The sequence below is a fragment of the Octopus sinensis genome, linkage group LG19 (assembly GCF_006345805.1).
Source record: "Octopus sinensis linkage group LG19, ASM634580v1, whole genome shotgun sequence".
In the NCBI taxonomy this organism is placed as follows: Eukaryota; Metazoa; Mollusca; class Cephalopoda; order Octopoda; family Octopodidae; genus Octopus; species Octopus sinensis.
In genome coordinates, this window is record NC_043015.1 from 34,327,553 (window position 1) to 34,342,612 (window position 15,060).

Genomic DNA, 15,060 nt, shown 5'->3' on the forward strand with positions numbered 1-15,060 from the left:
TCTGTTTCAAGATGTTAATGCTACCATTCCTCTCTGAATGCAACAGATATGTTCTTACAATGATATAATACTTGTAGACTTCCAAATATTCCATAATAATACTGTGCTATAATGAAAATGAAAGTTATTGATTGATGACAAAATTCTTTGCATTTTGTGTTTTGTGTGCCAAGATGCTATCATGGGAAAATGGCCATTACTAATTAGGAACATAGAATCCTGATATAGCTAATTAGTGGTAATTAAATTATTGCAAATACTGAATGGTGTCAATATAACCTTAGTTTGTAAACTAGATCCATTAGATTATGTGTTCACACAGCAGACAAAGGTGTTGTAGAGAAACTACAAGAAATATGGAAAAATAGATTTAATTCTCTAATTTATTTTGGTGAGAGTTTGTTAAAGTTCAAGTTGAGTCAGTGAGATAGATTCCTTTCTTGATGGTTACTTTTTCCTTTCACTTATAATTTCAATATCAGAAAAGGCAAAAGAACATACAGATAGTTTTTAAAACATCAATTAGAGTAATTTAACTGCCTGCTAATTGATATCGAAGGACATTATGTCAATTAGACACTACATGTTTGATAGTATTGGATCGTGTACTGGTGGGTTGTAGTAATACAACCCACTAATTGATAGTGGTGCGTAATAATAGTATAGTGGCAGTGTGTAGTGTGGGGATGACTGTGGTCATTGGCTGTGGGAATGGGGTAGTTTGGCTGCTGTTTCTGATAGTCAAACATCCATCTGTTGTTGATTCTTGGGTCATGAGTTGTGTTGTGTGGAGTAGTGTGGTGTGGAGTGGTGTGGTGTAGTGCAATGGTGTAATGGAGTGGTACAATGAAGGAGTGTGGAGTGCTGTGGTAGTTATGGTATGGGTACATAATATAATGAGGTTAAAATTGTTATGATTTATGTATGCATAACTGTTTGAAACTGAGAACTCATTCTGTCACTACTCAGAGTTTCTTAGTGGGACCTTAATGACTGTATGTAGCAAGAAATTCTGAACAGAGGTGGAGCATATCACCAGCTTTGAAGATATAAATAAACATACTCTACCACATGTATTGAGGACTTTTACTTTTGTTTCTGTTAAAATAAACACATACACCTCACATACACAAATATTGTGTACATATATACACTCATATTTATCCATCCACTCTTTTCGGAACTATCAACAGTGAGAAGAAGCAGGGCAGCTACCACCAAAATGGCAGACAGGAAGGTGAACAACAATCCAGCTATAGTTTATTGCTAACACTCTATCCATCTATCTATCTATCTATCTATCTATCTATCTATCTATCTATCTATCTATCTATCTATCTATCTATCTATCTATCTACTGTCTGTCTGTCTATTTACCTATCTATTTATCTATCTATATAACTAATATATATATATATATATATATATATTTACATATTCTGCATCCTTCATCTTGATTGACTCTTCACTTCCTCAGACCTTCAACTCTTTCAATTCTAGTTGCCATACATGAAATATCTTTATACAGAATTCCTCTCTTATCTGTCAATGGCATGTCAATGCTATTTCAATGGTATCACAATGGTATGTCAATGATATGTCAATAATAAGTCAATGAATGTGAGTGATGTCAGTGGTATGTCTGTAACTGGTCAGTAATGTATCAATGGTATACCATTGACTTGCCATTAAAAATTCTTTCCTGTAGTCAGCATGTTGTTTGCTACTATACCATTCCATAAACCTGATACTTGAATGATATGCATGGTATTTTCTTTCTCTCTCTGTGATATGCAGTTATTATTAGTATGTTACTGGTATGCTATCAGATGTACAGTAGGCTAATCGTACGCCATTTGTATGTTTTCTTTATTCTAATGCTATACCATTTCATGTTCCAACATTTCTAGAGTATTACACTACTGATATAATCAATGGTATAATGCTCATATAACCAAAATAAGATATGGATATATAATATACAATTTCTATACCCAAGGTATGATCTGGTTCTATCATGCATTGACTAAGGTATAGTTTGGTATATTCTATAGTATATCCGATAGTATGCAAATGCATTACTTACTGATATACCATTGTTATAGCTAATGGTAACTTGTCATTTTACTCAGTAGTGTTATTCTACTGGTTTACAAATAACATTTCCCCCAACGAAATGCTATAACCAGTGGTACATCATTTTTATAACCAGTGGTATGTCATTGTTATAACCAACCATATATTATTAATATTATAATCAATGGTATGACAGTGGAAAGTGTCTAGAAACAAGAATCTCATTTGAATGTTGTCATAAATGTTAAGATTGAACTAGTTTCTAACAATTATTCAACACTAGTATGCCTTGCTGCTGCTGCTGCTGCTGCTGCTGCTACTATTACTAATGTTATTGCTTCTGCGAATACTACTGCTAATACTAATCATTCTACTACTAATACTTCTACTACTATTATTGCTGTTCTTGCTTATATGTTAGCATGGTCCCAACGATTATTATCAGCTATAATAGTTGTGTTTATCAACTTCTTCCCATTTTCTTGATTTTCTTGTTGCTTGTTTGTTTGTTTTTTCTTTGTCTCCCATTCCTGTGTCTCAACACCAAAAGGTAGAGGTAAACATCTCGCCCAAGGTGTAGCAGGTTATACATGCCTATGTGATCCTGTGTCTCAGCATCACAAAGCAGAGTTAAACATTTGACCCAGGGTAGAGCAAGTTATACATATACCCATGTGAATCTTAACATACTCTGTTACTCACATCAGCATCACTGAATGTCTCATGCATTCATCCACCCCAGACCTTAAATACCTACCCAACACAGACTTATTCCCACTTATCACCACACCCCATATTCTTATTTCTCTCAGAGCCTGAAACAACCAGAGAACAAAAAAATATCATAGAAACTCTACATTTTTCTTCCTCCCCTCCACCCTGCTGCCTCTTCCTCCTCTTGATTATATAATTCAGTGGCATGGAAAAGCACCTGGCACATTCTGTAATACAGTTGGTGTTAGGAAGGGCATCAAGCCTTTAAAAACTATGCCAAAGCTGACATTGGGACTTGATGTGACTTTACTACACATCAGCTTCTGTCAGACCATCCGACCCATGCCAGCATGGAAAGCAGACATTAAATGATGATGACATGTACAGACACTCCCAGTGTTACAGAAGCTTTGAACTCATAAAAACCTTGTCATTAACATGGAATTTTTGTAATGCAAGACCTTTCATGTCACATGGGGAATGCCTGTGTGTGTGTGCGTGTGTGTGTGTGTGTGTGTGTGTGTGTGTGTGTGTGGTGTGTGTGTGTGTGTGTGTGTACATGAACGCATACATACACACACACACACAATAGCAACATTGTATCGACATAATATTTATATTAGAAACAACTGCATTTCTATATTTTTGAAAATATCAATTAAGAAATTATTAAGAAATAAATGAATTACATTGAAATAAAAATTGTGAAATTGCAATGGTATTATTCTGTGGTTTAAAATGATTTTTCTATTTATTTATTTAAAAATAAAGACTGAAAAATTAAATAAATCGAGAGATAAAGACTGAAAAGAAGCGAAACAAAGGAAGTTAATAATTTAATTATGAATATGAAAATAGAATTAGTTTACTTTATATATAATGTACAATATACATATATATATATATATGTATGTATGTATGTGTGTGTGTAAAATAATTATTTGTAGCAGAAGCAGCATGAATGCCAAAAGGCAATCTTTATATCCAACTTAATGTGGATGTATTGTTAGAGGACCAAATACCGCATTATTTACCTTGAAATAACCTCTCATACGGGTGCATGGTGCATATAACTATATTGCTGGTCAATGAGAATCATGTACTACATGTGCCAGAACTGCCAGGTCACATGACTTTGACACGACCCATCTTTTCAGTAGCAGACATCCAGTAACTACATACTAACCAAATCTCATTGCCAGCAATAAATGAGATCTCTTTATCTATATTACAGGCAGTGAGACTTGGCTTGTATGCAGCCATTGGAATATCTGCTGCTAAAGAGGCAGGCAACATTGAAATCCCATGAGCTGGCAGTGCCAACATTCTTAGCACATGGTCCTCGTCTGCCAGAAACGTAAATACGTGTGCTTTTATCCATATGACGGGGTTTTATCTGGGTAAATAATGCAGTGCTTTGCCCTCTAACAATACATCCACATTAAGTTGGATATATAGATTGCCTTTTATATGTATTTGTGTATGTGTATCCACATTATTTGAAAAAATCAGTTTTATTACAATTCTTGTCTGTGTTTTCTTTTATTAGTGTTGCCATGAATTATTCCATCTCTTGTTGCAGACGTGTTCCAAGAAAACGGTGAAAAGGTGGAGCTGCTAAATGGCCATGTTAATAACTGTCGCAAGAATATGAACTTGGGACATTGTTCCATGAAGTCCTCTAGAACGAGTGATGTCCGTTTTGAGTTGTAAATTTGCTTTCACTCAAACTGCAGATGTATTCAAAAACGTGTATCTGTATGTATCTATGTATATATGTATGCATATGTGTATGTATGTATGTATGTATGTAAGTATGTATATGTGTCTGTATAATGCTCGTTTGTATATACATATGTACATGTGTATGCTTACTTATGCATGTATGCATGTATACCTGTGTGTACTTGCCTATGTTTAGAAAACCATAAGTATTTAAATGTACATATGTCTGAGTGTATGAGTGCATGTGTATGTTGTAAGTGTACATACATGCATACATACAGGCATTCAGACATACATACATTCATACATACATACAGACATACATACATAAGCATCAAGGTTACAGACTCACAAACTTTCACATGCAAACACACACACACACACACACACACACACACAGGTACACAATGTTTACAAAAAAGGTGTTAATTATTTATTTTCTACTTAGATATTGTTGAGGTGATAGATTAATAGATAATAATGTTTTGTGGTGTTTGTTGATAAAATGTAAAAAATGATGGCATTGATAATGCTTTGTTAAAATGATACAAAAATAATATGGTTTAATCATATGGTTTAATAGATAAAGATGATAATGTCTTATGATAAAATATATGGAGGAATGATGTTTCAAAATGAAGAAATATATTATAATGATCAATGCTCAAGTTTGTAGAGTGGTGATTATGTTCATTGGTAAAATTTATTAACATCACTGTCTTCTGATAAAATATAGCAAAGTGATAATGGCCTTTAATGAAATATTAAAATGTTGACAGTTGATACCATTTAATTTGAGAACAGAGAAACAATGTCGTTAATATCTAACTGAGAAATATAAAGAGGCAATAATTTTCATGATACAATACAGTGAAATAACAAGATATTATGGTCAATATGGGATTGCATTTCATGGTTTAATATAGTGAGATGATATGATGGAAATGTTTAAGGAAGAGGTGTACAATGGCTGAAGGTTTAATAATTTTGATTTTTAAGATAAGACCAAGAAATGGAAGGTTCAGAAAACTGTGTCCAAAACAAATATATTTCTATTTGCCCTTCAAAATTTATGTGAAAATATTCAAGTTTTATTGCTAAAAAAAAGATGTTTTTGAGAAAAAAACATTTGACATAATAAAGCAAAATGACTGAAAAGAATCTAAGATTTTGTTTCAAGAAACAATATATTTTTCTGAGTCCTGAATTTTAAACTTGACATCTTTAGCTGTACAACTTAATGTAATTTGTTCCCAGTCTAACTAAAGTGGGAGGATTGTGGGAGGAATATCACAACAAAGTTGATTTTCACAAATGTCCACTCACTTTTTCACTCTTCTACTTTCATTCTTGAGAGAATCAAAAGATATATTTCATGTTTTACTGTTGAGAAAAGGGTTCAGCATTTTTTTTTTTTTGCACTGTACTATTTTGTTTCTTTATTCACCTTGTTTTTGTTGTTGTTGTTGCTATTCATTTTGTTGAAACATGGAATAAGACAAAATAAATAATATTTCCATCGCAGAAAACACTTGGGTGAAATCTTAAATTAGCTTCTTGAAAAGGATGAATGCATGATGCACCAAGAGGAATATTTCTGGTGCTGGACAAATAAAATGCTCTGCAATATTTCTTCCAGTCTTAAGGCAACGAAATGGTAGAACCATCAGTATGCCAGACAAAATGCTTAGTGGCATTTCATCTGTCTTTATGTTCTGAGTCCAAATTCCACTGAAGTCGACTTTGCCTTTCATCCTTTCAGGGTCAATGAAATAAGTACCAGTTATGCACTGGGGTCGATGTAATCGACTTACCCACTCCCCCTAAACTTGCTGGCCTTGTGCCAAAATTTGAAATCAATATTTCTACCTGTCTTTTATGTTCTGAATTCAAATCCTACCAAGGAGTTGGTAACATAAACTAAAAGGGAAGATATTTTTCAGGTGTTTCTACAGAGTGGACAGTGTCCAGTTTATTGTGCTTTATGTCCAGTTCTTGTGTTGACAATGTTTCTTTTTTTTTTTGTTTTTTGCTGAACCAATACCAAATAACAACTACAGCAACAACAATATTGACAATAATAATGACAGTTATGCTGCTTCACAAGTGAATAATAATAATAATAATAATAATAATAATAATAATAATAATAATAATAATAATAATCCTTTCTACTATAAGCACAAGGCCTGAATTTTGGGGGGAGGGGTTAAGTCGATTACGTCGACCCCGGTGTTTCATTGATACTTAATCTATTGACCCTGAAAGGAAAAAAGGCAAAGTCAACCTTGGCAGAATAATAATAATAACGATCATGATGATGAGAAGAAGGAGGAGGAGGAGGAGGATTTAGGCACTGGGCCAGCAATTTTGAAGTGGAGGGTTTAGTTCATTACGTATTATTTGATTGCTTATATATTTTGTCAATCCTGGTTTGATGAAAAGCTAAGTTGACCTCCGTGGGATTTGAATTCAGAACACAAAGAAGTGGAAGAAATACTGCCAGGCATTTCTATTCCAAAGTTAAGTCTTCAATATCCTTTTTTATATTTTAGCTTTGAGTAAATGACAGATTTAACTGAATTTCATTTGCTTTCATCCACTTATTTACATTTTCTTTTCATTTAAATCTCCCCCAAGTTATTCTTTGTCATGTTGGGCATCAAGACCATGACCACTCTGCCCTAAAATATAGAATAGTGACTAGCTTACGGCCATATCACGTTGAAAGCACCGGTTCTTGTCCGATCACCGAAGTTAAGCAACGTTGAGCCTAGTTAGTACTTAGATGGGTGACCGCTTGGGAAACCCAGCGGCTGTAAGTATTGTTTACATCCTCATGCCCAACACCTTTAATATTTCAATTTCAAAAGCCTCATATTTTGGTGGTTTTTCCACCTCTTTCGGGGCAATATTCTTGTCAGAAGGGATTGCAATGTTTATCAGTGTGTTTGTGTTTGATATCAATTGTGAACATTCTGCACAAATTGCTTTGTGGCATTTTGTCCAGCATTATGTTCTGAATTCAAATGCTGCTGAGGTCAACTTTACCTTTTGTCCTTTTGGGGTTGATGTAACTGGCTAACCCCTCCCCACCAAATTTCAGGCCTTGTGCCTCTAGTAGAAAAGATTATTATTATTATTATCATTGCTATTATTATCATCATCATCATCATCATCATCATTATTATTATTATTATTATTATTTTATTATTATTATTATTATTATTATTATTATTATTATTATTGAATGAGATAGCAGTGCATGCCATCAAAGTGACACTGGAATACAAATTCATGAAGCCCAAAATGTCCATGACTACCCTTCTGATAAGGGTACACTAGGCACATGCATCAGAACCATATGTGCATGACATGATAATCTCATATCAAGATAAACAGTGCATGACCTTATAGGTGGGGGTCCAGTTAGAAATTTTTCCAGGTCATCCAACTCAAAAGGTCCCTGAATAAGGATTGTTTAAGGATAATGAATGAAACACTCATGTTCCAGGGGGGAATTTTTCAAACCACAAAGAATTCCTCTCAGCACATTGGCTATGATGCTCCCCACTACTTCTGCTCCTGATCAAAGATGCACATATCGTCAGCCACTAAGTGACAGGCTCAACTAGTTAAAGTCAAACAACTGACATGTAAATCTGTGGTGTTTAGCAGAATATTTGCTGTAGCACATCTTTTATACCAAGACAAAACAATGTACATGATAACACTTCCAATCAGTTAAGATCAGAAGCAGTGAGAGTTACTGCCTGGTACTGCATCAGGGCATAGCCACTGTCTGGTACTATATCAGGGTATTGCCATAGCCCGGTATTGTAGCAGAGCATAGCTAATGCCTAGTACTGCATCACGGCATTGCCACAGCCTGGTTTTGCACTATATTTTATCCCCTGTTTAGGTCAGTGTAATGTCTTAGCGTTGGGCCTCACTTCTTCACAACATTATAAATCATTTGGCTTTGCCGAGTTAATATATTGTTGCCATTTTTGTCATGGGAGATAATGTAAGGCCTATTATCCACCACCTGGTGGTCTATCTGTAAATTACAGTTCCAAAGTACTTTCATAATGCTATTATCTAAGACAAACAGAGAGTCATATGTCTGCCAGAGAGTTTTTTCCCTGAAACATTTGAGATTTGTGGAATAGGCATTTGTAGAACAGCTTTGCTACGTTATTGTGTTCCAAGTTGTATTTTATCAAACTTAGTATTGGACATCATGACACCATTGTGCATTTTCTCTAGAAAATGTAGTCACGCAGGCAACTTTGGTCATTAATATTGTAAAATTTTTTTTACTATTTCTAGTGATGATGCCGTTTCTTGTGTTGCAAATGCTTTTGCTTCTACTCTCTTATTCAGGTCAGATTTGGGAATCCAGACCAGAAATAGTCTTGCATTTATATATGGGGCATCCAGTTCATGAAAATATAGACCTTGAAAAAGATTGTCACTATGGTTGTTTCATCTTGGTAGATCTATATGCCATCAATATGTCTATTTTCATTTCAGCTCTAGGCTCCAACTTAAGCAATTTGAAGTCTAAACCAACTTCTTGTGAGAATTTTGTCCCTTTGGATATAATCAATTTGCTACTGTTTTGCTATCAAGTGCACATGGCAGGTTCTGGGCAACATTAGTAATTGGCTTCTTATATTCCTCCCTAGTGTTCAATGGTTCTCAATCTTCAAGCAGTGTACAGTTGTTGAGTGTCAGACTTATGGTGTAATATGTGTCATCTTTAAAAACTTATTTCTCATATTACAGTCACAGAATACAGATCTCTCTTACTACAATCCAATAACACTGAGCCACAAATTATGGCTGGCATTGCAAATCTGTCTCAAATGGTTGAGCTTTTAATAATTTTTGCTCTGTCAAAAAATTCAAGCATTTTTGTTTTGTAACTTTACATTTACACAGTTTTACTCACATCTTTACCCAAATAGCTGTAGAATGCACAACTGTCCGGTTCCCATATTATCCACCCCATTCCTTGCATTTTTAAACCATCTGTCTTGTTTCTTAACAGTTTCTTACTTTCTCCAGTCCAAAGAAAATTTAAATCTTGCTAAACTGAATTTTTTAATCTTTTAGTCATGAGGGAAGGCAGTGGCCAAAACCCTTTACAGTTCCTCCAAGACTGCCGGGAGGGAGAAGGTTATTCTCAAACAGGAAACCTTGTCCAAAGCTTGCAAATGCAAAGGTATCAAAGGTGCCGGGTGATGGTTTTAAACCAGGCAACAAGTTCAGTCTGTCGTACATGTAGGCAATATTCGCACTCTGAACAAAAAAGAACCAGAACAATTCCCATGAAGCATTCTAATACTCTAATGACTCTGCAAAGTTTGCTGCCTCAATAATACTCAGGAGATTCTGAAGCTTGGAATCATTCCCAGAATACAATTTTACTTCATCTGCAAAGAGACGATGGTTAAGCCTGGTCCTTTCTCTCTTCCAAAATTAGCTTTTTTTCCACTGAACTGGTTACTTAAAGAAAACAAATACAGAATAGAATGGAGATCAGAAGTACTGTTTCTTAGGAATATCTTAGTAGATATGTCTGTGAAGCTGGATCTTTTACCCATGGAGTTGTCAGTCACCATAGCAACTATGTGCTGTTATTCAATGAAGGTCACTACTGATGTACTTCTTGGGACAAAATAAAATGGTTTTCTGCACTTAATCCAGGCACATTATTTCTTCATATTTCGGCATCATTCACTACCATCTTGTTAACAAAGCACCATCGACAGTGCACTAGGACAACAGCATACGTCTGTTCCGATCTGCAGAATTACATTATATTTTATAAATATTTAATGATCCTGTTGGGTATTATTTATTTATAAGCAATAAAGTAATAGATTGATGGATCATCTGCTGGTCTTTTGTTGGAGATTATTGTTGTTCTAAAAGTAAGGAGTCAGATTGTTTAAAAGAATGTTGATGGTTGTTTCCTGGCAGTGTAACTTATATATATATATATATATATATATATATATATATATATCCCAGTCTATGTACTTCATACGTTATTTTCTCCATTATTGCTAATTATATCCTGGTTGATGATTCTGTATTTCCATGTCAAATTTCATAGATTTTTGTTCTAACATTTGTTCTTCCCAAAAATGTTTAATTTCTTTTATTACCCTTAATTCCAATGCCATTCCTTGGTACTATTCTTTCGGAAAAAATCATGTGATTTATATATCAGTTGCATTTATTTTGTTCTATTACATTATCTCACCTCATTAATCTTAACATTTCTATGTTTACAGTCATTACCGAGTTGGTATAATTATTTGATGCTGATGATGCTGATGCTGGTGATGATGATGATGATGATGATGATGATGATGATTTCATCTTCAAGCTTTATTTTAATATTCTTATACTTCAAAAAACCTATTAATGTATCAGGAAACAAAGATAAGCTCTATATAATTATGAACAACAGATCTTATCATTGTAACTCTAATTTCTATGCCACCAGTAGCAGCTGCTGTTACAGTTGCTGCTTGTCTTTTAGGTATCGTGGTTATTGGTTTATAATATAACACATGCGAAATATGGATTTTATTTTAACCCCTTAACTATTTCTATCTTCAGTTTTAATTCCATCTTCATTATTCAATTATTATTTTATAAATCCCTCTTGAAAATATTTAATTCTCTTGTCTACTTCTGGCCTCAATATAAAACTGGTCATTGTTTAATACAAGCAAACCTTTTAGTTGAGATTTTAGAAATTCTTTAACAGCTTCTGTGAATTATTAATTTACGTGATTTAATCTGATATATTTTTGAAGAAAGGTTATTTGTCAGACTTACAGAAATTAACCAAAGTACATAATGTGTTAAGTTTTGAAAGGTTGAAAGCAATCTCAAAGAGACCAACGGCTAATATTCCTCTTGAGTAGTTGTAAGTTGACAGCTTCAGGAAAAGTATTGGAGGCAATTCTAGATAAATGATGTTTGGGGAAAGAATGATTGGGGAAAGAGTGTTTAGTGATAAGAGAAGAGACAAGTGAATTAGAAGCACCTTAGTGGAGGTGGCATGAGATCAACCGGCTCTGAAGAGCAGAAGCTGCTGTAGTAGCAATAGGAAAGACAAAAAGAGGAGATAGTGTGTCCATGCACCAGAATTTGGAGTGTAATGATAAGTGACTTCATGTGAATCAGTTAAGTGGCCTTTCTTCAGGTGTCAGCATCAGTTAAAGCAGCAGCATCTCAGTTGTGAGAACGATACGGTGTGCTAGTGTTCACTGTGTAACACTTTACATAATAACTATAGTATTGAATGCACAATGGCCTATATATCCTTTATTCATAGTTTCAAAAGCACTGATGCCTATATATGATATATTTATAGTAATCGAATATACTGCTACCTGTATAACTTATATACATTTCTTTGAAGACATGAAATTAAATATCAAAAAATTGTTTGTTATTGCTCTTTAAAATTGTATTACATCCGGCTCTGTCTATTATTAAACATACAATCCAGTTGGGATCTTTGTCACTGGGATTATCCATTCAGTCACTTCTTTAAACATGAAGCCTTGGATCCTAGAATTCAGTCTGTACTCTACCATATTAAAGTACTGTGCTAAACTATACTCTATGCTTGTATACCAAACTGTACTCTGTTCTCTGTGTGAAGGAATGTGGCTTGGTGGTTCGGGTATTCAGCTCATAATCATAAGGTCATGATTTTGATTCCCAGTGATGCCTTGTGTCCTTGAGCAAGACACTTTACTTCACATTGCTCCAGTCCACTCAGCTGGCAAAAATGAGTAGTACCTGTAATTCAAAGGGGGCCAGGCTTGTCACACTGAATCACTTTGAGAACTACGTTAAGGATACACGTGTCTGTGGAATACTCAACCACTTGCCTGTTAATTTCATGAGCCGGCTGTTCTGTTATTTGGATCAACTGGAACCCTCGTCATCACAACCAATGGAGTGCCAGTCACTCTCTCCTGTACCATGCTTTACCCTGTTGTACAATTCTCTACTATACACTACTATACTCTAGTCTTCTGCACTTCACTCTACTCCACACCGCTGTACTGTCACAAGTCAGTGAAGGGCAGTATTTGTCATCTCAACATTCAAATATTCTATCCCTTTCCACTGTTACATACAATATACACAATAGTAAAATAACTTCCTCTTTTTCTCCATCTCATTTCATATCCCTGTGTCCTTTCGGTCCCAATAATAGAGTTCGTTTCTGAAATTTATTTGTGATCCAGTGCAAAGTCCAGCAACACAGATTAGTTGTCACAGTTGCAGGAAGGAAGCCATTATGGAACCATCTCAGGGTCTCAATGACAAGGGGCTAAATGAGTTGATGTCTATTTCTTTTTAAGGACCAACAATATTTGACCACAAAATTCCCTTTCTCTATCAGATGCATTGTTTAGGGGATGTTGTTGTTGTTTATTCCATGTTTCCTGTTATATACTGTGAGCAGGTGACAAGATATTTTGTGTTACCCTTTTTGTAAAGGGTAAATGTGGGTTTACATCTTATATAAGTTACTTATGGGTCACCCAGCTTGCAGTAGCTTGCTATAATCTTTGATTATATCTAAAGAATCTCCTGTTTTACCATTCAACTTTAGTTCTTTACATCTCAATAAATCTTTTTCTTTTCTACTCATTTTTCAAGTTGTCTTTTCTCTGTTTTATATATTTATTTATTCTTCAAAGCAAAGAGTAAATATCTTCCAAAGCAGTAGCTTTGTCTTTGCTTTATTAAAGAGAACTATTCAAGTTTAGAGTACTCTTTGTGGCAGATAAGGTAAGAATTACAATTTCTTTTAGCAGAAATTAAGAGTACTTTTGCTTTTCCCAAAGGATACCCTGGCATTATATTTTGACACAGTATTGAACCTTTAGTAGAGGTTACCTCACTTGATAGAGTAAACTAGTTTTTGACTCAGAGTAACATTTTTTTAAAAGACGAATACTTATATTTATGAGGAAGATTTTGTGCTGTTGTTATTGTTGTTAGCACGTTGCTGTTGCCATTGTGTTTTGTTCTTATTCAACTTTGGTCAAACTTTATAAAATAATCCCAACTTACTGGAAATGCGTGGTTTAAACCAGTTTTTTAACAGATTCTACAAACGGAACATCCCTAAACTTTATACTCATACCTCTAAAAACGATTCCATCATTTCATTCACATCAAATAATTTTATTCTTTGCTTATAAAAAAATTTCTACAAAAGAAAACATGAACTCTTTTTCCTGAATTATGTATCCAATCTTGAAATATTTTTCTTCTTTTATAGCTTTGAAAATATTCACATATTTGAATTTTAAAAAAATGAGAGAAAATGAGATAAAAAAAAATTTAATTAAAAAAATTTAAGGCGATATTTTACAACTATATTTCTTCAAATGATAAATTATCAAACTAAAAAATGGGTTTATTAAGTTTTACAAGATTTACTCATAGAATCTATTCTCAACCTTTCTACATCATTTTTTATTGCAGAATCCAGATAAGTAGCCAACATGGCTGTTGATCTGTAATTTTTAACAGTTCTAACTGACAATCTCTTTCTCCATATTTGGAGCTGCCTTAATAAAACATGTATAGAAATGATCTTTTTAACTCTATCGATTCCAAACTACTCCACACCTGTTTTATTTAGTATTTCTCACACTCTTATTTCCTTCTTTAATTAATTTTAAAAATTCTACAGTGTTTATCTTTCTATTACAAAGCAATTAAAATACTTTTTAGATTTACAACAGAGAAAAGGAAACAAAAATAAAAATGAATTATTAAAAAGTATAAACAAAAATGTCGAAACTACTTTGTAAAGCTATTTTGATTGTGAGTGAAAATCATTGTTCATGAATGATGAAGTTCAAATATTTGATGATAGCAATGAAAAGTTGTGAAAATAGTTGCATTTGTTTGTTTTTGTTGCCTTACATTAGCAGAGGTAATGTGGAGTGGCTATATTTGTAGATCTCCCTTATATTTGCTTTGTATGCTTCCAAAATTGAATAAAATAAGAAGTTGGTTCAGAAAAAAAATATGTCTTTCAGTTTTTCTTTTGTTTTTCAGTTCTTTCGATCATTTTAGAGCTTTGAAATTAAAGCCATTTAATTTGCTTTACAGAAAAGATATTTAATGTATTTTAAAGAGCGAGCAGACATTTTAAATGTCATTTCATGTTTGCTTAAAATTTCTGAGAGATAAGAATATAAATGATTTTATTAATTATACTCATAATTCATTTTATGATGTATTTTTTTTATACAAGGTCTATTGTTTTTCATCTAATGAGATGTATTTTACTGAAGAGGCAGAAAATAGATCAATATTGGGTTTCTGAGAAATTTGAAATATGCTGTTTGCAGAGTGTTGAAGAATCTGTTGCTTGAAATAATGTAGAAAATGAAGGAAAGTAAAGAATGGTGATAATAGTGCTAATAACCATCCTTCCAAGATGAAGCTATCAATCAAGCTTGTAGATTTATAGCA

The 15,060-nt window shown here is 33.7% G+C and overlaps 1 protein-coding gene and 1 non-coding gene across 5 annotated transcripts in view; both read left to right on the top strand.

Annotated features, from left to right (window-relative positions):
* LOC115222322 (popeye domain-containing protein 3-like) overlaps window positions 1–4,643 on the top strand; it is a 61,680-nt gene extending 57,037 nt beyond the window's left edge. For 2 of the 4 annotated variants that reach the window (XM_036511218.1, XM_036511219.1), the window contains one exon: window positions 4,373–4,643. In XM_036511218.1, coding sequence (XP_036367111.1) covers window positions 4,373–4,503 — 131 coding nt within the window. In that variant the 3' untranslated portion in view covers window positions 4,504–4,643. Of the gene's footprint in view, window positions 1–1,193; window positions 1,238–4,372 lie in introns of all 4 variants that reach the window. The other 2 variants (XM_036511220.1, XM_029792506.2) reach the window with 2 other exon arrangements.
* Window positions 4,644–7,221: 2,578 nt separating this feature from the next.
* Window positions 7,222–7,340, top strand: LOC115222426. Its single transcript, XR_003882714.1, has one exon. It is a non-coding gene; the product is annotated as a 5S ribosomal RNA (ribosomal RNA).
* Window positions 7,341–15,060: the final 7,720 nt, after the last annotated feature.